This window comes from Poecilia reticulata, linkage group LG13, assembly GCF_000633615.1.
Source record: "Poecilia reticulata strain Guanapo linkage group LG13, Guppy_female_1.0+MT, whole genome shotgun sequence".
Classification (NCBI taxonomy): Eukaryota; Metazoa; Chordata; class Actinopteri; order Cyprinodontiformes; family Poeciliidae; genus Poecilia; species Poecilia reticulata.
In genome coordinates, this window is record NC_024343.1 from 19,242,471 (window position 1) to 19,267,164 (window position 24,694).

The window sequence follows — 24,694 nt, forward strand, 5'->3', positions numbered from 1 at the left end:
TGTAATGAACTTCGTTTCTGAGTCAGAGTTCTAAACATGGTTGCCCCGCTTCGCACATTTTCTCATATCTCTTTTGTTTTTCTTCTTGAGTTTAAATGCTTAAAATTCTCTCTCTTCGCAATTTCCGATTAGATTTTTCCCCGAGCCGGGAGACGAGGTTGATTACCGGAGGAAAATGTATAGGAGGATGCACTGACTGAATCTTTATATGTGACTCTGTCCTGTATGTGTTAACCTCTGACCTGTGCTTCCCTGCAGAGAGAAGTGCCTTCATGTGCTGACCCCCCTGGCCGTCTGGCTCCTCTGAGGGTGCCCGTGCCTGCCCAAGTCCACCGGAGCCGCTGGGGCCATACCGAAAGCACCAGGGCTGCCATGACTGCCAGCTCCATCCGCTAAGGCCGTCTCTGTGCAAACGACGCCTCACCCCCACCCCCGTATCCTGCTCTCTCCACCATCCATGCCATTCAAGCCTCCTCTGTGAAGGCCCAGCTCCCTCTCACCCCGCACCTTCTCAGCAGACAAATATTGAAGGCAAACAGCTTTTATCGGCTCCTGCTAGCTGAAGAAGGTTGTTTCACTGCTGTTGTCTCCGCTGACTCTCCTCTCCTCCAGCTGCTTCCCTCCCTCATCTGCTGGCCCCTGCGTTCTGTCATCATGGGCCAGGCCTAATCGATACCGCGTTGTGCCGTTCATCTTGTCTGACGGTTCAGCTGACAACTGAGCAAATTGAGAGAACTGGGGTTGTGTGTGCACACGTGTGCGTTAAGAGAGGGGTTACAAGACAAAGCTGTATGGTCATCGGCGACACAAGCCCTGGTTGACAAGCTCTGAAGGACTCCAGTTTAAGCCACAAACAGACTCCTGGGATGCAACCCAGGTGTTAGGAGAGCCCCCCCAACAGGCTTCTTTCATATCACAACCTTGGAGCACAACCTCTGAAGCTGTGTTTTTTTGTTGTTTTTGTTTTGGTTTTTTTGTTTTCTCATGTTCTCAACCTATCCCTTCTCATCGTTTGCCCCGGTTTTACCAGAGAACAGCAAGCTTGCTGGACAGCTAGCTCCCCCCGATCGACACCTTCCTGTTTCAGTTTGAAATGGCGGTGAATGTGACACCGATCCGGGACACGAAGTGGCTGACGCTGGAGGTGTGTCGGGAATTTCAGAGAGGAACATGTTCGCGGCCGGACAACGAGTGCAAGTTCGCCCACCCTGCCAAGAGCTGTCAGGTGGAAAACGGCAGAGTCATTGCCTGTTTTGACTCACTCAAGGTGAGTGTGACAAACACCTGTGATGCTCATTCATTACTCCCGCTGGGTTCCTGGTTTTTTGACCGCTTGCATCGTAAATCAGCGTCAGGTTTAAATACAGGTATTAATTTAATCGCATTACAATCACCAACAATGATTTTTATACAGTAGATCAACCCAAATTACGTTAACTGTGAACAAATAGAAAGCAGTAGTAAGCAAATGCTTCTTTTTTTTTCTTTTTTTGTCTTTTGTATTCAGCTCAGGAATCTTCTAACATATGAATAATTGTAGATATGGTTTTATGTTTAGAGTTGGTTAATTTCCTCCTAGAAAGTGAAGAATCCTCTGAATTCAGATCTGCATAGTTTCCCTTGAACTCTGATAAGCTTTGCTGTCAATTTCCAAAGAAACAAGTTCCCACAACATAACGCTGCCACGAAGTCTGATTTTGGTTTAATCTGACCGGAGTGCCTTCTTCTGCTGATCTCCGTGGCTCGTTTCTTGGCAGCTTCTCTGATTCATGCTCTCCCTCCTGGCTTCTCTCAGTTAAGATGAACAGCAATATCTTGGTAGGTTTTGCAGTTATGTTATGATTGACGCTTTCCATTTTCAAATAGTGCTCTGTCAGACGTCCAAATCTCTGGATATCGTTTTATCACCTAGCGCTGAATTAGATTTCTCCGAAATTGCACTAGCACTCTGTCAGCCTTGTCTCTTGGTCATAATGATGGTGTTTGTTCACTGATATTCCTCAACAAACCTTCAAAACAAAAATAAAGGCTTGTTGAATGGAATTAGTCGTTGTTGAATGGAATCAGTTGTTAAATGGAATCAGTCATACACTGGTGGACACACTAGGAATGAATTATCTTGAATCCAGTTTGTTGCGCTAGGTTTTGTATAGTTTATCTGCGTAAAAGGGGGCTGAACACAAATGCACAAGATGCTTTTTACATCTTCAATCGTGAAAAGTTTTGAAAAACGTACAACTTTCATCGTTCCACTTCACAGTTATGTCACTTTCTGTTGGTTTTCTGCAAAAAGCCCCAATTGAGGTTTGCGGTTGGAATGTGACAAAACTTGGGGACGCTGAAGAGGTATTGTAGCGCATGCGACAATTTACAGTGAGGAGCGCAGCTTTAAATCTTTTTCCTGCTGGAAAACAGTCGTTGCTCTGAAGGAAATAGCAGTGACGAAGTTTGACCTTGGCAAAGGAACCGATACGCAGCAGTAACTACTTTTAGGTGTGTGCTTTTCTGAAACAGTGCGCCAAGACGAGGCTGTAATCGCACTAACATCTGTGAATGAGACTCAGACTTTCCCTCCGGAGGCACATAAATTCAAACACGGCGTCGGACTGCTGGTTGGCAAAGGTTTCTGTGCGACCGTCACGTCAAGCGAGCAGAACCAGAAGTAGGACGGCGTAATGTGTACTTGGCGTTTCTATGGGACTATATGTCTGGCAGTGTTATTTTGAGGTCATGCTGCATGGTGGGGTGTTCTCAGAAGGCTCTGTAATTTGCCGTCTATTTTTTGCCCTGGCACTCAGACAACACACTCCCACCATGTAGCTCCTCTCACAGATGAAGGAAAAAAGGAGAGAGGAAAAAGAAAAGAAGAAAAAAATCAAACGGCATTAAAGATGGAGAGAAGTGGGGAGGAAACAGAGTGGACCGAGCTGAGTAGTTAAAGAAAAAAAAATTACATTAAGGGATTTGACAAGACATGCAGTGAAGTGAGGCAATTGCACATCTGATTAGGATGTTTATGGACTTTATAGACTGCGGATGTTTGAGTTCATAATAATTCATGGTGGGATTGAATTTTATACTGGCTTCCATTTATGTGGCTGTATATGTCACTTGTGCAATCTTATTAAAAGTCTGTTTATAGGCTGTTAAACTGTTATACAGTGGCATATTGGCAGATGCTCAGTCAGATTTAACAGCAAAGATACTGACTTTTGAGTTTATTTTCGGGTTTTGGCAATGGAAATATTTGCACTATGAAATGTACAACTCCTCACCCCAACTGTGTTTATTACATTTTCATTTGTTTTAATCTTTTTATTGATCTGATTATCAGTGTGGAAAACTTTAGAAGCTTTTTTTTAACGCATCCCTTACTTACCTTTCAAAAAGTAACACACACAAGTCTGTCTTAATTGCTGTTCTCACATGTTCTTTTGTGCTTCCCATTTTGAAGGTCCAATCAAGTGAAAAAATAAAAGATCATTAAAACTTATGAAGGAGAGCAATCGGCTTGGTAAAAGTATTATTAATGTTCAAATTAAATTAGTTTCTTTATCTAAATTTCCCACTTTAGATTATGCTAGGGATATAAAAAGAAGCATTTGTCTCAATTTATTGATTTATTTCAATTGCTTTGTTTCTGCCTGTAATTGTGCGTTGGCATGCAAGCTCTGCCTTTGAAAACTGAGCAGCGACTCAATCAGAACTAAATGGAGTCGGTGAAAAATGTGGCGATGCTCCTGGTTTCATAGAGTCCAGGGACAAAAACCCATTTGTTCACCAATTTTTGAACTCCATTCCAGACAAAAACTTTATCTCGATAGTGATATGATTGCAGTTGGTAAAAATAATGAATGTAAGTAATATATGCTTTACATACTGTATCCTATAATGTGTCGGTCACAGTGGTGCAAAACAAATTTTTTGGTTTTTAAAAATAAGTGAAGAATATTTATTTTATCAACATAATATCAACAAGGACATGTTGTGTCACTAGATTATTTTTTACATGAAAATGGCAAAACTATTATTTGCTAAAATACTGTCTCTAATTCAATAAATACAACTGAATTCACACAATATTTTTTGAGACTCACTATTCAACTTCTCATTTAGTCCCTTTTATGACTATTTATGATAGAGACGGATAATAGCTACACGTCTTTATTGATTAATTGTTTTCCCTCTTTTAGCTACACACTAAAATACATTCATTGTTCATCATTTATTCCTAAACATTTTTCATAAGCCTCCTTCATTTTGATTTGTATTTATTACTTTAGTGATTATGTCTTCATCTGTTACTTTGCCTTCTTCTCACTTTACACTTTGCTTTTACGTCGCTAATTAACTGCAAAGGCGAATTAATTATAATACTTTTTTATTATATTGTAATACTTCAAGCTCAAACTTTCATTAATGCCTGTTACGTGATCATTCTATTTTTTTTTCTCAGCCGGATCCATCTTCTGACAAACCAGCACAGCAACAAACAATTAAATTAAATAGAAAGGCTTTATTGAGACAGATTTCCTTGCAAATTCACGTGGGTCCTCTCTGGAAATATGAGATATTTAGAAAAGGTCTCAAAATGCCTGGTAGCACACACATCTCCACCCACAGCTGCAGGATAAAAGGTTTGGGCTACAATTAAGCCCACGTTAAAACTTACCCTGCACACCCACACAAACCAAGCTAAGCTAATTTGTATGTGTTTTTGTTTTAATATTGCAAGTTGAAAATACTTTTTTTTTTTTAATGGATGAAAGGAAATTAATTAATGGTTGTGAGCCCTGCACATGTTGAAGTGGGTAAAAACCCCTTTGGCAAGTAAAACATGTTTTATTTAGGTTCATTCTTCCAGTTACAAAAAGTGAAACTGAAATTGTTTTGCTGACATCCATCAAAAAACGTTTAATTTTCGGTTTAGTAGAGTATTAAGGCCTTGTCTCACCCTTCATATCGTTTCTGTTGAGGAGTAATCTCCTTTTTGTTTTTAGAGTCATGAATAATAGCTTGAAATTTCTTTTTTTCCAAATCCAACCATATTTTTCTTGCATTTACCAGTGAAACTACACTTACTCTCAGTTTGGACTGGATCATTTGTTTGGTTAAATTTCCTCTACTTTGGCTCGGTTCAATCAGACGTTGACCTTGTCCTGCGGCGCTTTAGTCAGCGCACTATTCTCAGCATTTGAGAAGTGAATTCGAACTTGAGACAAAATCCTTTTCTTCTTTTGCAAATCTGTGACTCAAAAGAGGAGCAAGAAAAAACCAATTGCATGTGATCAGTTCTTCATCAGTAAGTGACAAAATGTTGGATGTTTAAGAACGTGAACAACTGTTTGGTAAGTTTAGCTCAAATTGTCTTAGTGGAAATATGCACCCTGGTGGTTTTATCAGCTGTAATGGACAAATAAGAAGTTCCCAAAGCTTGTGTTTTTAGCAGTATTTATCTTGCTTTGTAAAACTATAACTACAATGTATTTTATTAGGATTTATGTATCAGACCAAGAAAGTAGCGTTTAACTGTGAAGACGAAGGAAACGGTTACATGGATTTTGAATTTTTCACAGTTAAGATTTTAGGATGCAAATGTATTCAGGCCCTCTTGACTCAAAACATTGTTACTGTTTTGTAAAATGGCTCAAACCTAAGAACATTCGACGGAGATTTGTTTCCAAAATGCAAATTTTCAGGTTTTGCCTGACGATTCTCAATTAGGCCTATATTTGGTCTGGACATGGCCTTGGTTTTTTAAAAGATGAATATGTTTTTTGTTTTTATCAAAACCCTTCTGTTGTAATTTCTGCTGTACTTTTTTTTAGGGTAGTCGTCCTGCAGTGAGACGAACATCTTCCTGTGGCTTTAGCAGATTTTCAAAATGCACAATTACTTTCCTAATATTTATTTATTTGTCTAGATGTTTTTGACGCGGCAGCATCACCGCAGATCTTGCCATGATTTGGATCAGCGAGTTCGATGTTCTTCGATGGTGTCCGATAGTTCATTCTTCCGCGCTCTGCACACACTCTGTAATTTGTCTCCTATCTGATGGGCAGGTCGCTGCCGTTCTGCGTAACTGGAGACCACAGTTGGCAGCCGATCGAGCCGCTCGGCTTGCTGCCTACCTCAGTTTGTACCTGAGGCCAGATTTCTTGCTAATCCAGGTGCCGGCGTTACCGGCTGTATGGCCGGTGCTCCGATGACATGGGTGGGTACGGCTGGTACAAGTACGACAGGAATGGATAAGCGCGGTTGCCGGGGCATTGCAGCCACGCTGAATTACTGGAGACAGGTAGGAGCAACGGGGAATATTCGGGGAAGCATGGCACTCTGCACGGAGCCCTTCCCTGCTCCCCATGCCAGGGCATTCCACAGTCTACCTCCCTTCCCTGCCTTTGTGACAGGATGATAGATCTGCTTTATCTGTACATAAATTCATAACACATATCTGGCCTGGAGAGAGCGAGGCAAAGGGGATAAGGAAAGGACAATCAGGAGGTTGGTGAAGGGAAAAAAAACAACAAAAAAAACGACGAATGTTGGTAGACGTGGCTTTCCACTCCTAAGAATTTGTCATTCCGCATGCCTCTTCGTTATGTATGCAGTGCACAAAAAAAGGGAAACCTAAGCATAGCTGATAGGAAATCATATGAACAGATTTTTCTCCTTTTTACCATTTTCACCTCTTTGTGTTAAAATGCTCTTGCAGAGATTTACTCAATATATTCTTCCATAAAACATCTAATGTTTCAATTCACCTGATCACAGATGACAGAAAAGTTACAATGTACATTTTGAATTCAGTAAGCCACCTCCATACCTAGCATATTTTGTAACTAAAAGCATTCGGATTCGTGTGCAGAATTGATATGTAAACTGTGTTGAATTTTCTATTGACTACAATGATCATTTGGGGAAAGAAAAAGGAAACAAAGGAGCTAATGTAGTTTACGGCAACAATAGCTTCTTTAAGACTTTATTCAAGTTATCTTCAAATTCGTCTTCTGTGGAAAAAGGAGAAGTAGTCTAGAGTTCTAGGTTTGATGGATGCTGAAGAGACCAGCGCTATAGTTGGTTTGATCAGTTTTTTTTAACCACTTCTCTGAAACAGTTTTTCCCCAACCTAGTATTTTTAGCTGCCTTAACCTCAAAGCATAACACAGCGACTCATCAAGTAGAGTTTGTGCAGGTTGCAGAAAAAACAGCTTTACACTTAGAGAGAATCCTGCTGAAGGGATTCGACAGCTTGTTGCTATAAACAGCGAGAGCTTGAGCTGGTTTGAATGAAAATGAAGAAAACGTCAAGCTGTTAGTGTTTAGGCTGACACAATACAATAAATCCACACTTTGAGGCTGTGATGGATACCGCCGAGAGCGTGCCAAGGAAATGCTCGGCTTTTCACTTGCTGTTGGGTTTGTTGTATTAAGACTAATTTGTTTTCTGCAGCATGAAAGGGCATGATTTATAATTTTCAATTTTACCGGCGTTCAGCCTTGTTCTATAGCTCGTAATCTAGGCCAAATTCTGATGGGAAAAAAGACGAAAAAAAAAAAACAGCGAGAAAATTGTATTAAATGTGCTTATTGGAAAATGTTAAAACAGTTTTTACTAAATCATTCAGAAGAACTCCACAGAGAGGTGGAAGAGATTTGCAGAATGCGTAATGTTAAGGTAAACTTAATTTATTTAACTTTTTCTTTGGCTTGGAGGCGTGAGATAATCTATATGTTGGATTATGCTGTAACTCGGTTTGTGCTGCTGTTCACATAGGAATTTAATATTCCTAAAATCTTATTTCTTTGCAGTGTTGCCTCCTCTGTGTTACCTTATGTTTTCAGTGCCACTGTTTGCTAAATGGTCTCTGCCGATGTTTAATTTTTAATTTTACTTCAAGAATACATTAAATTCAGATCACAGGTGAAATGCTTAAATCAGCTTGCATCTTCGTTTGTTTCTCGTTCACCCAGAGAGACATGTGGGGAAACTCACGATATAACAATATTGTTAGGAGAACTAATGGGGTATCATCTGTTTTTTAGCCTCAATTCACATCAGATCTTGTAAAACAAAAACAGCAGGCCACATTATTAATAAGCTGACACTTAGAATCATTGATTTTATTCAGATGGCGGTTAGCCTCATTGCAAATTATTTCCAGTTGATTAAACAAACTGATTCTTAAGTCTTCACTTCTTTTTGTACTGTGCAAAATCTAGTTACTGGAGTTTTCTAAGGTATTTAATCTATGTGATGCATTTTGTTAATTTCTTCTGTTTTTACATTACAATGCAATTATGGTACCTTCTTGTAGAAAATATTTAATGAAGTCAGAAAACCTCATTTCCCTAGAAACACAAAATACTTGAAACTGTCACGTGTCAAAGTGGCTGTGGAATATCCTAGAGATGGGAGTGTTCATGGTAGATGGATCCTTTTTTACATCAACATCTACATAAAAAAAGTACATAGATGTTGGACCTTTACTATTTAACTCTTGGCTGCTCTTGTTATGAACAGGCTTGTTAAGACATAATAAAATGTAAAGCAGTTGCCATCCAAACTTGTATTTGAACAACAATATATGTACGCAGTTGTAAACAAGCAAATCTTATTCTTTGGTACGTTAAAAGTTGCATATATTCCTAGCTGCCTAAGAAAATGAAATGCATAAAAAGTTTTTATTTCTAGAAAACGGTGCTTGCATTGCAGGCATTTTTCTTTTTCTTTTTGGGGGGGGATTAAGATTCATTTGGATGGACGGGAGAATGAGAAGTAGAAGAAAAGGTTGATTCTTACTCCACAAGCGTGAGGACTGGAATTGACAAATCCTGGAAATTAATGGAATAGAAAACATAACTTCCTGAAGAATAAAATTAACTACTATTTTGTATTGTACACATTTTTTTTTTACCAGAGAGATACTTATGATTTGTGTAGCAGTTTTCTTTCGTGTTGACCTAAATTCACATCATATGGCTTTCACTTTGCATCCTCTTTGTAGATGAAAGCACACATTTAAAGTTCACTTCCATTTCCGCACGCAGTTTACATTTCATTGCATTTCACCCATACAGCTCGCTGTGGTAAGAAGCCACAACTTTTCAGCGCATGACCTTTGGTGCCCTACACTGACGTGTACTTTAGATGTTCAAAGGAAATGTAGAAGAAAGGCAGGTGTGAGTGCACAGAGGAGGAGATGGAGATGTGAAAACAAAGAGAAAATATATTGCAATGCATAGGGATGGGAGCCCCAGCAGGCGTATGTGTGAGTATGCATGTGTGAACGCCCTGCACAGAGGGATACAATAATGAATAAGAACCTCTTTGAAAGGAAAACACACTCAAACTCAGTTAATCTCCTCTGTATCTGTATTCCACCGTCAAGCTCCTGCTCTCGTCGTCCTTCCTCTCATTACCTCTGTTAATCTATTTTTGCTCAACCCATTCAACACCCCAGTGATCTCTCCTCTTTTCCTCTTTTCCAGGGATCCCAGGCACTTTTGACTTTTATTTTACTCAAGTTGATTCCTTTTTTTTTGTTTGTTTGGTTTTTTTAAACAGCATTTCTTGAATTTTTGTGGAAAGTTGTTTGTTTTCAATCTCTTCTTTCACTGGCTGACGGGAAGACGTCATTTATATTCTGTTGATAGATATTGCTCACGCTTCTTTGAGTTTATTCATTTTTGTATTTAGTTTTGGGTCTAAACTTTTAACAGAAGCCATCTTAAGTTATTGCTTCAAAATAAACTCTGAACAATAAATAAATCTGAGCAAATTTATTATAGTCTACTTGGAATTTTCTGGATGTTTCACTTGGAATGAGAATGAGAAATGCACGATTGCTGGTTTGGACTTTCTTTTCAGGCTCAACATCTGTGCGATTCTTCAGTGGATCAGTCTCAGTCAGGTTAATGTTCCTTTACACTGCTCTGTTTACATGCACTGCTGATGTAAAGCAGTATATTCAAGGTTTCTAATGAGTTTTATATTTATAAAAATTTTTTTTATTGATTTCAATCGTACATAAAAATAGTCATTTGTGGACAAAAATATTTCAGAAGAATGGTTTCTAAGCAACATATTTGCTTGGAATATTTATAAGACACAAATAAAGGTTAAGTTTAGCTTAGCTTTATAATAGCAAACTTACTTAAAACAAGAGCATACGGCGAATCATCACAGATAATCTTAATTTGCACCAAACTGCTTTAAAAATGACGGGAGCATCCATTTTAGGAGAAAACAAATGTCTATTTTGTGTTTTTGTGCTAAAATCAACACCTTTTTCAACAATGTTAAAGAATAATAATACAGCTCTACCATCAACAGCTTTGGACAGATTCTTTTATTGCTTATCATTTCAAAGAGAAGCAAAACAATTTCGAACAACTCACCCATTTTATCCCACAGATCCCCACGCAGACATACTTCTATTAGAACACTGCTATGATGGAACCAGTAAAAAAAAAACACCAGCAGCTATTAACTTTGTCTGAAGCATATCCTCTAAATGTCTCTGTGTCCTGAGAGAGACCATCATTTCTACATCCATTTGTGGATAAGCTGCATCAGCATAGACTTGCACACATCCATCTTTAGACATGCTGCATCAGCATGGAGACGTGACACGACAACACCAGCGCCGACGAGCATGCAAGGGCACGGAGAAGTTAGCCTGCCGCCATATGCAGTCATCCTTTACCTGCCTCTAAGCACCCTTCAGCCTATGACCTCGACGTTTGCCCGGACACCTTCGCTCAATATAACCGATCTCTCTGCACTTCTCTGCAAAGCTGGAGGACCTTGGAAGTTTAGACGGTCTGATTTTGTGATGTCTCGTTGCTGTTGCCGTTCCTGATCAGCGATAGGCGCATCGGTCCCCGTTTATCTGTCTCACCCACCCGTAACCCGTTTTACAAGATAACTTCTCGCATGTCCAGGAACAGCAGCATCTTCATCTGCTCTTCTGCTCTCGTCTTTTATTTCACAATTGTCTTATTGTTGCTGAGGCTCACCATTCATCAGGTTATAATACATCAAAACAAACTGTTAAATAAGTGAAGGTGTGAAAGGACCTTAGCAAAAGTAAAGAAGTTCAGAGCAACTTATTCAGCCTGGACAGAGTTGTCTGCCCATTCACATTCCTCCTTTCATTGTTTGGCAGAGGGCACTTCTTACCTTTTCCTCGTCTTTCCTCCTTCTCTTAGAGCAGCTATTAATCCTTTCTCTGGATTTCAGTTCTTTTAGCTTTCTTATGTGCAATTGTCCACTTTCAACCTGAAGGACATTAAGAAGACGACAGAAAAACCTTTGGCAAATACTAAGATAGAGCTTAGCAAATGTGAGTCACGAGAAGATATGGGCTATCACTCCATTTTGGGTCTGGTTGGAAAGGCGTTGTGGACTAAAAGAGGAAGGAAAGTAAGTTTTGGGGTCTTATTTTTATTCGTATTCCTTTTTAAATCGATTATGCATGCACATCAGCATTTACTTCCTGAGTTTCTTTTTCAGAAAATTATTTGAAGGGAAATTTGAAAAACAGAAAGATGTCTTTTGCAGTGGACGGCCTGTACCTGACATGACAGCAGTCAGACAGACGTGGAACTGTCAGTAATATGTGTGACATCCTCCTGGATGTGCCGCCACAAAATACATGTCACTACAGGAAACCGTGTCTGTCAAGCAAAAAAAAAAAAAAAAAAGGTTTCCAAATGTTCACACTCCTCTTGCAAAAGCAGACCTGTGCAATGTCTCACTCCAAATAATATTCCCTTCCAGTGTACCGTTCACATATCTTCTTCAGGCCTTCTTTCCTTATTCCCTAAAAATATGATCTGCACTATAAATAAAGGCTAATTTGAGGTCAGGCATGAGTTGTGCTAGATTTCCCTCCCCAGCCACAAGAACAAAGGAGCTTCCAGTGAGGAAAATAGTGTAAGTATTTGAACATCATACACCTTGATTTCGGGATTGGTTTTTTTTTGTAGGTTATTTCATCTGAAATTTTAAGATGAAAATTTCCCTTCATGATTTCTAAGTGAGAGAACCCAAGTCGTAGGGCGCTCAGATTTTTTCTCGCCGTAGCTCACTACTCAGTGATGATTGTGGTTGATGGTAAAATAACAAATCAACTTGTCGTTGTAGGATTTGGACTCTGGTCATTTAAAAGTGCTTTCATCAGACCGTATTGTTATCCTCGGCTTAGGATTACAAGTTCCTTATGAGCTAACATTTCAACAACTGTGCAATGTTCTCATTTCAGACCTTTTCTTGAAATATCTCTAAAGCAAAATCCGACACTCTCACAAATTCCACCAGAAATATTTGACTCGGGTATGCGCCTACAATCCTCAATAACCAATCAGGTACAGATGTATTATGAATATTAATACATTTTTGTTGTATTAGACAGCATTTTATGTTAGATTTGTAATCTGTTCCGCCAAGTGATTTGAGCTCTCAAGGGAGGGAAACAAACAAGGTTCGACAGAGTACGATTACTGTCTTTGTGTTGGCTCCCCCCCACATCCTCTTCACAAACCCCACAAGCCATAAGCATGCGTTCATGAATGTAGTCATTGCCCCCATCAGTCACTTCTTTAATTAGAAAATAATCAGAGTTGGATGAGAGCTTCATTAAATCTCGTCCTTGAGACCCATCAGCCACAAACGCAGAAGTGGGATATTTATCATGCTTATGAAAAGAACTCGGTTACCTCCTCTCGACTTTGTTTGCGCTGCACAGAGACGGAATATTAGATGGCATAGGCAGACACAGGAAAGACCAAGTGTTGAGGCCAAAGAAAACATTTTGTTAATGGAGGAGGGAGAAAAAGGGGGAAAGAGTTATGTGGACAAAAAGATAGACCTGTAAGGAGTGATAAGCAACATAAATTCAGGCTGTTGGGCAGCACTTTCCATACAATATTGATCTACATGACTATTATGGAGTGTATGTTTTTGTCTGCTTTCAACATTTCTTCTTCTCACTCCAGTGTCTTTCTAAAAGCTGATTAACTAACCCTGAATTACATTTCTTAAAAAAATATTTTCACTTCTGCTTGCATGCAGAGCTGCAGCAAAGACAAGTCTGTCTGTCAAAAGACCCAAAGGTCTGACGCCGTGTACGTAAATGCCTGAGTCTGTAATTAGGTTGTCGTGACATATGATGTGAGGCAAATAATATGATCTCTTCAGAGACAGACGGTGAAAAGTGCTGTCATCCCAGCAGATTAATGACACATTTGAACAAAGAACTCTCAACAATAGGGGTGATTGAGACCCAAAAGGGTGATTGACGAGCGCATGGACATCCAGCAGGGTGTTTTGGACAGTGACGGACAGATGGAGAGGAAGGGATTGCTGATGGACGGGGTGTGCAGTGACAGAAGCAATAACGTAAGGGGTAAAGGTGCGGAATTAAACAGGAGTTGTCAGTCGTCAGCTAGAAATATTCAGGGTTGAATAATGTCTGTAATATCCCTTTTATTGTTGTAGTGCTTGTTGAAGGGCTTGCTGTTGGTCATTGTGATTCCTCACAAGGCTCTAACTGGATTACGGCGGTCTCAGGCTCAGCTGAAATGGCAACAGCAGCTGTGTTGTGCAGGATCTGTCCGACGGCTCGCTTTCCGTTACAGCGTCAGCCTGCAGACGTCTTTCTTCAAACGTTCGTTCAAATTAGAGATTTTAATCGATCCTTTAAGTCAGTTAGGCTGAATTTCGTTGGGGATTTTGACAATGGGCATATTGTTAGAAGCCCAAGGGAAGGTGATAACCCTGACCACTGATCCCCTGCTCCTTGCTGAAGTGGTACAAGCCGAGGGTGATCAGTGTGGATCAATGTGGAAGAGTGTGCTGCCGGAAGACACTGCTTGATGAAGATGGGCAATGGCCCTCTGCTCATGGTGTCTGTGTGGGATCATGTGGCATGCTCCGTGATCGGTAATTTTTTTTTATTCACGTCTTTCTTGTAATTGTGAATTAAGGTCTCCTTTTTGCTTATACTGTCTTACAGTCAAAGACCACTTTATTAGCTACACCTTGACAGTAACTCAAACCACTTTAGAGCTACTGAAATGTCTGAAATATTTTCAGCAGATATGTTTTTCTATAGTCATGAGACTATTGTTAAGTAGTTGCCGATTTGTCGCCTGCACATCCACAAAACATAACCCCTTTCCACCACATCTCATAAGGGCTCTATTAAATTGCGATATGACGTCTGCGGACGCCATTGGAGCGTCGTGAAGTGACTGTTGTGACAACTTTTGAAATGATTTGTGGCGATCGTGCATTAGCTTGTTAAATATGTCGGTGAGAAGATGGATAAACTGCGATAAAGGGATTTATGTATTCAGCTACAGTACAGAAAAGATATGATGCTTAAAAAATATTTACTTGGTACAGTTCCCATTCGCTTACAATCATCAGCATGTCAATGTGTGCGTGATTGGGAACGACTGATTTCATTGTAAAGTGTCCTAAAAAGCGCTATATACAGCTCTGGAAAAGATTAACAGCCCACTACACTGAACTCTATTGAAAACCTCCTGGTTATTCCACCAAATATTGATTTCTGAACTCTTCCTGAGTTAAAACATTAGTATTGTTGTTTCTGAATGAACATGAATTTGTTTTTTGTGCATTATTTTAGACCTGAAAGCGCTGTATCTTTCTCGTCATTTTGACCGTTTCTCATTTTCTGCAAATAAATACTAAATTTGTGCTTGGAATTTTGGAGACATGTTGTCAGTGGTTCATAGAATAAAAGAACAATATTCATTTTACTACAAACATATACCTACAAAATGTCAAATCAGAGAAACTGATCATTGTAAGTGGTCTCTTAATATTTCCCAGAGCTGTAAGAAATGTGGCTGTTTGGAAACATGTAATTATATTAATATTTTAATGAATGAATTTTTGTTCAAACTCAATTTCATCATATAATGAAGATCTGCTATGACCCCACAGGATGCCTGTCTTGGCTGCTCATCCTGAGTGGACTCTACACTAAAAGTGACTATTGTGATCAAATGAAAGAGTTGCTACAGAACAAAACACAAGTTCCTGCCTTGTGACTCTCTGAGTCTTAAGTCTTTACACTGTTCTGGATGCGTTTGCGCCAGGCTTACCATTACTTTACGGACTAATGAATGCTAATCCTCTCATATCTTCTTCAACCTCAAGGCAGCGACATTAGCAGCCGAAGCCAGCACAGCGACATCCTTTGTTGAACTGAAATTACAGTGTGTGTGTGCGTGTGCGTGCGCGCGTGTGTGCTTCTGTTGATGGGTAAATGTAAGAGGAGATGTCTCCTTTAGCTTTTTATTTTGTTCTGTGTTTCTTGGAAGCTTCAGGGTGTGGCCTTTCGAATCGTTGCCTTACCCGCGTAATTCATCAGAAGTAGAACTTAATGATACATTCCAGCGCCCTGACAAAAAGGCATCTGATCCTGACTCATTTCATCCATGGGGGTGGATTGAGAAATAAATAAGCCATTTGATACTACTAATTTCTCCACAGGTCAATATGTCAAAGAGCCCATGTTATTTTAGTTTTTTGTGCTCCTAAGCAGCTGTGGCTGTTTGTTTGCTTTCAAAAACACAGTTTACAGAGAGCAGCATCCTTTGTTTTCACTTTGGAAACACTTTTGTGTGTATGCGAAAGATCACAACGTGAATCAAAGGCAGCTGCTACACTTTGTTGGCTTTTGTTCATTTTACAAGGACAGCTTCACATCTTGTATCCCTGTACATGGAATATCTGCAATCTTCAAATAGAGATGCAGGCAAACAGTTTAATATGTCTTGTTGGCCCGTCTCTCAGGTCTTCTTCACAGTGACTGCAGAGCATGTTTCTGTATTACTTTTGGGATTAAATCGCGAGTTTATAAGTTATAAATGAAACAAGTGTATCTTCGGCAGGCTGTGAAGTCGATGGCGCCGCTCAGTCGTTTGCATGCATTTTTTATCGCCGTGAATGATCCATTTTGCCCTTTTAACGACACGGTGGAACCATTCTTTCCAGGATGGTAAGATTGTACAGCAAACAGCCTGAGTGAATTTCAGAAAGTGGGGATGAGTTGCAAAAACTTTAATTCATTTAAACCCACACAGGGGCATAAACACACACTTACCCCAACCAGGAAATATTAGATAAACATTCTTTAGTGAGCTGGGGTTGCTGATATAATTCTGGCTAGATATTTAGCCACTAGTTAATTTGAATTGGTTGTTTATGTGGGCAGCTGTTAATTTCAGGTTTTACTCCACATACATATTAATCTCACTCTTCCTGGAAATCCTGACGATATTTGTATTCATACCAGTGATGAGTGTGCTATATGCAAACTTATGAGCACCCCTGCACCTCCAGTAGAAATGCTTCAATGCGCTGTTTGTCATAATTAGGTCCCAAAGCCATTGCGTCCTTTGTGCGTATTCACTCGTCTTCCGCCCAGACGGTTTTAAATGGATCTCCTCTCTAGCTGTCTCCTCTGCCCGGTGAATGAGAGATAAAGCTGAATTGCAGTAAACTTTGAAGATTGTGAATAGAGGGATGGTGAGGCTGAAAGCAAAGAACAGATGAAGAGAAAAGATGAATGGATTGAGGCTGGAGAAGGAAGGTTAATTGAAAGCGAGAGAGAAGAAGAAGGGCCAGGTCTCGGGGGGGCTGTGGGGTGGCCTTTCTCTCTTGCTCTTTCTCTGCTTTTACACGTGTGATTGTGAACGTGTGACCACGCGCGCGTGTTTCCCTCCCTCCCCCCGCCGTCTGAGGGGAGATAGTGCTGTAAACCTAATGAGGACAAAGCTAATTAGAGACTGCCTTGCACAACTCAGCGTGACATTCTCAGAAGACCAACAGCAGCACTTACTACCTACAAGTATGCCACATCCTCTGGAGACGAAAACTCACTGCAGAGGCTTTTTTACTTGATTTTTTTTTTTTTTTCATTTTATTTTATTTTACAAGCATAAGAGAAAAACAAAGCATATTTCTGTGCAACCACAGCCAGGTCAGGGAGTTTATTGAGCAATGAATAAAAATATGTCTTGCTGCTGAGAAGAGGACGTTGGCATTGCACTCAATCTTTCCTTTTCTGACCACGAGGATATTCCTGTTCAAAGCAGTCAGCAACACATCCTGATTGGTTCAGGCTCAGAGGTGTCATGTGACCCCATAAATCACATGATACGGAGCCCTACATATTGCGGCCCATTTCCCTCATCTGCCAGTTTGTTCAACTGATGTCCTGTGCCGAACCCAAAAAGATTACATCAGAGACTTGTGTCTCCTGGAGCTCTGCTGCAGCGGTTTCTACCTTCATGTGGAGTTTAGAGCCTGATACAAATGCAGCAAGACGGAGGGAAGTTGAGCACATCTGATTCTGCCTTGGTAAACGAACGGTTTACAAAGCCATACCTAACGGATGAGTCTATGGCTCCTATCATAAGTTTACTTTCAAATCAACTTCTGTCAATCGTGATGAGATGTGATGAAGTGAGAGGACACAGATCCATGTAGATTCAAGGAAGCTGGAGAAGACCTGGTTGTTGGATTAATTAGTTTCAGCTGGTGAGCTGAAGGTAAAAGTCCACAAACAAACCAGGGGAAATATGTGGCAACTCATAAAAATATCTTACCTCACCAGGCTCAATATGCAGCGCCTAAAATTTGTGTTCATAACACTTGACCTTTTCCACAATTCATCTCTGTACAACCAGAAAACAAACCTGTGTGTCTACTTTGAATTAGGCCTGTCGGTTCAGACCAAAGGCAGTACCACACAAACGGTATCCAATGAGGGGGAATGTTTGGAGGTACTCTCCGGTACTAGCATGGAGTACTAGGCACTTCGACGCGGGCTGTTGGGTCCCTGTAATCGGTGCCAGAGCAGTCTGACTTGTTTCCAGTGATAGTTGGACTCTGCCACGGTTTCTTTTTGCCACCAATTCTCTTCATAACCTTAATGGACAGCATTTCTAGTCACAACCAATATGTTGAAGTGACCTGCTTTGGTGGTCTGTTCTGGTTTTGTCCTATTGGCTCGTCCTGATGCTTTAGCCCATGACTCATCACTGAAGTGCTGAGGGAGAAAACAACTGTATACAAAACAGGTGTGACAAATTAGAATCGTGTGAGAGAGAGAGAGAAAGCTGCCAGTAAGCTGTGAGTTGTTACTTCAAGCAGAATATTGTATGTGTCAATATTTGCTGCTGTTCACACAACATATAATCTTCATCTCAGCGTTACAACTAGGATGTTGAGATGAACGGCTGCCTCGGTTCACTCAAACATAATTACAGTCTAAACGTACTGCTGATGGAGATACTCCTAAACTGCTACAGTTAATTTCAAACAAACAGCTGACTTAATTACACATGTAGGCTTGTCATATTTGTAATTTAGACTAGCTACACATCAATATGTCACATAAATTTGCTTGCAGGCCAGAAGGAGTTAACTTGCACAGAAAAAAAAACACTAGGACCGGTGGTAACACTTTATTTGTTATTTCATGAACATAAAGAAGTCTTTATGAATGTCTATGACTGTTGTCATGAAGTGTCATTTGGTAAATAATGACACTTTTAATGCAAAGTTGCTCTAAAAGTTGCATTGAAAGTCCATTAAAAATGCCAACTTTGCATTAAACTATCATAATTTACAAAATCATGCAAAGTTGGTCCGCAGATGCCCGTTGTTGTATCAGACAACAACGGGCATGTACTGAAGTGGGAGGGGTGTCCCCCAGGTGGTTGTGTGAAAAACAAACGGTCTGCAACCACATGACCACGCGCCAATTGCTTTGGATGAAGTATATGGGAGCCTTTAACATTGCCCTTATAAAGTTGAATCTTGAGACACGATTCAAAGTTTCCCCCTAAAGCGTTTAGACTTTACTTGGGCTCGCTCTCTCAAAACTTGAAGCTTTGCTTAATGGGAACTTGAGAAGAGTGGACACTTGATTTGGAGCTATCCCTAAAGACTTCAGTCCTGGCTCAAATTTGTCCTTTAAAAACTTAAGTCCTGATTTGGATTTGCAATTTTTTTGTAGACATACTTGACTTGAGCTTGACTTTAAAAACTTAAGTCATGACTTGGACTTTGCGAAATCGCTATAAAGTGTTTAGGAGAAAAAGACCAAAAGACATGAGCTGCAATAGCGTTCCAAAGCTGGATCAGAAATCTAGAACAGTTCAGCTCCACTATATCAGAATGATGTCATTAGCCATTATGGTTAATGATTTTGCCCCATCAGTAGCTCCCTGGGCTAACGATTTTTTTTTTCTACCCTCACCCAATCCAAACATGCTAACTCTGCCGGGCTAAGTGGTGCAGTTGGGGGCTGTAATTGGTCTTTTTTTGCTAATTGAGCACTATAGCTAAAAGCTTTTCTCAGACGGTGTGTCATTTGCGACACGTAGTGGATTTACTGTCTGGAGCGGCGTCCGTCTGTGAACCCGTCCGCTGTTTCATGCCAGACAGCTTCTGCTTTGCGCGCAGCATCACTTCGGTCGCTCGCCGTGATTCTTCTGGCCGTGGTTCTATCTTAGTCGTCCCAGCGGCGCATCTCTCTGCACACTTAAATGAGATTTTTAAGGTCATTAACTGATCCAGGCTATTATACTGGTGCACCAGGGGTGTTCCAGATTTGATAAACGATTGGAAGGAGATAATGAGACTTATATGGACACCTCGTATTAGCACACACAGAGAGACAAAGAAGAAGAAGCCATCGAGAAAAGACTGTTTATGGCCAGATCTGCTCTCTAATACACTGTGTGATTAGCCGCTGCATGAAGGCTGGAGTGTATTACTAATAAAAATATAGTCTCTCTATTAGTCTGCGTGTGTATGAGTGTTTGGCAGCACTCGCCGTCCTCAGACAGGCTTGTCTTTGTGCCGTGTCTGATGTCATAATTTGTCTGACGTATGCTTGCCAACAGGAACCTTTAGTTAGGAAATCACTGTGCCAGCATGTGTGTGTGTGTGTGTGTGTGTGTGTGTGTGTGTGCCCAAATCTATGCTCGTGTATTCCCGTCACAGCCTTTATCCAGACGGCTCTTAGTTGATTGAAGGTTGTCTTTGGGAGCAGGGCGCAGGCAGAGCTGCTGAAAGAGAATTAATAATGCACAAGGGTTTGGGATGTCCAGACTTGAGCTTCACAGTTGTCACACTGGTCACGGTGTTGACGGTGTGGCAGCAGCCAGCTCAGACAGAAGGGAGTGGGAAAGGGCGGAAGGGGGGAAGAATGCAGGAAAGATCAGAGGAGTTGGATTTTGTAGTTTTAGTCAGAATTAGTCATTTTGCTTGGGTAGATTAAAAGATCATTTTGCATCAGCGGGCGATTAAGCCCGGCGGACGTGCTGGAAAGCAGTGTGCTGCTCAACCCTTTGAATGGTGCACCTTCAGAGTCGGTGCTGAAACCACCTGTACAGCCGGCCTTTGATTAACACCAATAGGAGAAACACGTTGGGCATTTGTGTTTCTGTCTGCCTCCCGCTGGCTTTCTGTCTTTAAAGCTCAGGATGTTTTTGGTTTGAACACTGGTGCTCTTGACTTTGCCTCTGTTTTTAGCTCACAAGAGAAATTCTGCTGCAGGTTTTGTTGTGTGTGTATTTTTTTTATTTTTTTTTTTTAGTTGTAGTTTTTACAGATAAAAGAAGTGAAAAGTAACACAGCCTCAAAGCGAATTTTGATAACACAAGTGATCATCATGCAGATAAAGAGACCTGCAGTATTGTCTAAAGATTTTGAGGTACCATTTCTTTTTATTATTCTGGTGATCCCCCCACCCCCCCAAAAAATAAAATAAAAATCTCTTGAGCATTATTATGGATTTTGCTTTGGTCACTAACTATTTTTTTTCTCAATCACTTTTACTTATTTACAATTCAGCGTCTGTTCATTTTAAGGGGATTTACTTTTTCTGTTTTAGCATAAACTTTTTCTAACTCATGAGATTGTGAATATGTATGTCATGCAGGGACAAATTGATGTTATTTAAATAAATATTGATCTTATCTGAGGGCAATGGCATCTCACAAGACGTCCACTTGTGAATTTAACAATGTTTTCATTTCAGAAATAATTACATTTACAACAGTCAGATAAAAACAATTGATAGCAAAATAGGTAGAAGCAAACATATATTATATCCCTCTAATGGACGGAAAATATTCATAACTCTTCTGAATTTAATGTATAACTTGAAGTTTGTCCTTGAAGGTTTTTTCAGTTTTTTGAGCAGCCACCCACTGCTAATCTGAAAACTATAACAATCTCTCACAATTAGCTGCTTTCAGGGGTTTTTCTGAGAAATGAATTCTAAAGATTTAAATGTCAATCATGAACGCGTTCTGCAAACAAGGCTTCAACCTGGCTAGGAAGTTAGCTAACTCTAGCGCCAAGAATGCTATGAATGCATTTTGATTGTGTGACCAAAACAGCAAAAAAAACAACAACAAACAAACAAGCCAAACTATTTATGTAGTAATAGTATTCAATACACACAAAATGGTTATGTCCTCAAGGAACTAAAAGTGAGTCCAAAGCATTGATATAAGCAGAAAACACCATGCTATTGCTATTAAAGCAATGGCCAGGACATTTAGTCATGTCTAAATTGTTATTTAGAAAAATTGAACCAGGTTCTGATGCTGGGGGACGGCGTTATAAATTGTGTGGATCAATACACCAAACAGCCAAACATTTTGACTTACCCACTTGTAGCTTCAGCGTCCTTGAACTTGAACTGCAAAATTGCTACGAGAAATAAAATTGGCATATTTGCAAAATTTGTTAGCCAGAAGTCCATGACATTGTTTAACAATTTAGCAGCAAAAGAATTGAGCAGGTAAAAAAAGAAAAGTTAAAAAAAAAATCAACCCAAACAGAATTATTTAGCACTGGAAGACACTAATATCAACTTCTCTGCACTCTTTGAGACTCAAAGTATATCACAACATGTATTTAAGCACTCTTAAAAAAAAGTAGATTTTGCATGATGTGACCACTATTATTGCTGAAGACTCCAGCTGTAAAATTGGGAAAATGTTGTGGGATTTTGCCATGTTTGCCACAATGTTCTGAGCAGCAGACAGATACCTGCATGAAATTGTTGGCATGTTTAGAACATAAAATACATGGGCATCAACATCAACCCAAACAGGTTTTCTTATTACAATAAAATGACTTGAACATGAACGTGTGCACATAGCCTCCAGCCTGCTGTCAGATGACAACATTTACCCTTTGTCGTGCAGACCTTGTACCAGATTGTTGCATGTAATTGCAACTTCACCAAGGGTGATGTTTTATTGGATAATAGGACTTTAAAATAGCGCTGTCAAAGTTAACAGGTTTCTAGCACTCCGTAGGGCTGAGGGAGACTGCAGACAGCGAGTAGAAATGTGGTGTTAACAGGAGTACCCGCTTTCAATTTGCACGGTCATTTTATGTAGCGCTGATGTAAAAATTCAATTTATTGTAATTTTAGAAATACTTTCTTTCAGGCGGCGATAATATAGTTCAAAAAGGGGTCGCAGTGTCGACTTTGTTCTTCAGTATCCCCTTCAGCACTCATCAGTTTAGATTCGTGTTTACATTAAGATGTGAAGTTTTATACAATGGCTGCACCATGATACTGTTTTCAGTTGCTTGTTCTTGTTCTGGTTGGATGTTTTTTTTTTATTTGCACGTCCTCCTTCTACATGCTTTTTTCCTAAACTTCTAAAAACAAAAGCAATTATGCAGGTGACATTCAGAAGAACCTAGATACTTATAAGAACCCCTTAACATTGAGACACTTGGTTAGTTTTAATGCCATTGACATGTAATTTTACATCTTCTTTACTGAAAAATCAAGATTTTTTTTTTTATATTAAGAGATAAACTTTAAACCTTGAAGTAACATATACAAATTTGTCAGGTCATCTAGATTGGAATTTGATATGAAAATTGCATTTTTTTTAACCTCTTTCTTCTATATTTGACATATTTTTTTACAAATGTTCTTTTATTTTACTGACATCTCAACTAAATGAGCAAAGTAATGCTGCTCATGCTTAAGCAAAAAATTAGTGGAAATAAATAAATCTCTTATAGAAAGTGTTTAAGGTCTTGTTGCATCAAAAATTCATTTTTAGATTAATTCTAAATTAAATAGTTTGACCTGAAACTCGTCTTGCTTGCTCTGGGAGGATAATACCTTATTGTGAAGGACAATGACAAAATAGCTTAAAAAAACAAATCACAAGTTTGCTCCTTTAGCTTCTCTCCATTTTCAGGGACCCTACCTGAAGCAGGAAACAGACAGAAAGTAGGCAATGTGATAAGAGGAGACGACGAGGAGATAGAGCAGTCGGGATAATGTGTGAAAGACAGTTGCAAGTGGCCTGTTGGCACATTAGTGTGTCACGGGACAACAGGCAGACAGCTGAAGGCAGAACAGAGTCAGCTTAAGTAAAGTCTGGCAGTTAACAAACCTGAGAGGAACTGTGACTTCAGATCAGACAGGTTCACCATTAACCTTCACTGACACTGTCTAAACAGGGGGAGAAAAGGACAGAGAAGGGACAGGAAAACACCTGGGCATTACCATCTGCCATAACTGCATGCTCAGACAGCAGCACAGTCACAAATAACAGTTAAACCTGAAGGGGCATTCAAATATTCTAGATTTTTTGAGCTGCAAATTCAAGGAATAATCTGAGTTAAGCCACGGAAAACCATAAAATGTAGCTTAGCAGAGCTGTTCATACATTTCTAATGACTGTCAAGCATCTAAAGGACAAGGCATAACAGAAAACAAAACAAGTTGAACATGTTTTTAATTTAATTTTTTTTTAAATATATATTTATTAAAACCAACATGCCTATTTTAATATTTTATGCCATCAACTGGGACAACTTCAACAGCCCAGTGGGACCAGAAGACTGGAAAAGTTCTGTAAAACTGAGCAGACAGAAAATAAAATTTTATCATAAATAGATCATTCTCTGCTCAATATATATACACACACACTTTTTTTGTAGAAGTTAAAGTTGTTGAACAGCAAAGAGACAGATGAGGCAAAACCTTAAATTCTCAACTTATTGGTCCAATTTTCCAACATTTACATATGGTAAGTAGATGTGAATCCTTAGCTTCAAGTGGAGCTACTTCTCTTCTATAGTGAAATGAGTCAGCTGAGGCGGTTGGTGTATCTGGCCATGGCCATGCTTTATACTGGAAAAGGGCCCCAGGATCAGAGGTCAGCAGCTCCTGTCCTCCAGTTTTAGTTGCATCCCCGCTCCAACACACCCGAACCAAATGAATAGTTAACGAACATGCCTTTGCAAAACCTGCTGACTTGCCAAGTAGAGAATTTTGCCTTTTGATTCAGGTGTGTTGGAGCAGGAATCCAGGATGGTGGCACTTGAGGACTGGAGTTGCTGACCTTTGCCCTGCAGGGATTCTACTTTCTGACCTTAGAGTGACTGAGGTCACCCAGAATGAACTGAGGATTGTGTGGGAGAAAAATATCTGGGTTTTGAAACGGGGTGTGTTTCTTTTGTAACTGGATGGAGGGAGGGAGGGAGGGAGGGATGGATGGATGGATGGATGGATGGATGGATGGATGGATGGATGGATGGATGGATGGATGGATGGATGGATGGATGGATGGATGGATGGATGGA

At 39.9% G+C, this 24,694-nt stretch overlaps 1 protein-coding gene across 6 annotated transcripts in view; it reads left to right on the top strand.

The window, feature by feature from the left end:
• Positions 1-24,694, top strand: part of LOC103474703 (muscleblind-like protein 1) — a 72,402-nt gene that overhangs the window by 20,484 nt on the left and 27,224 nt on the right. For all 6 annotated transcript variants that reach the window (XM_017308334.1, XM_017308333.1, XM_017308335.1 and 3 more), the window contains exon 2: positions 259-1,267. In XM_017308334.1, coding sequence (XP_017163823.1) covers positions 1,094-1,267 — 174 coding nt within the window. In that variant the 5' untranslated portion in view covers positions 259-1,093. The remainder of the gene's footprint in view (positions 1-258; positions 1,268-24,694) is intronic.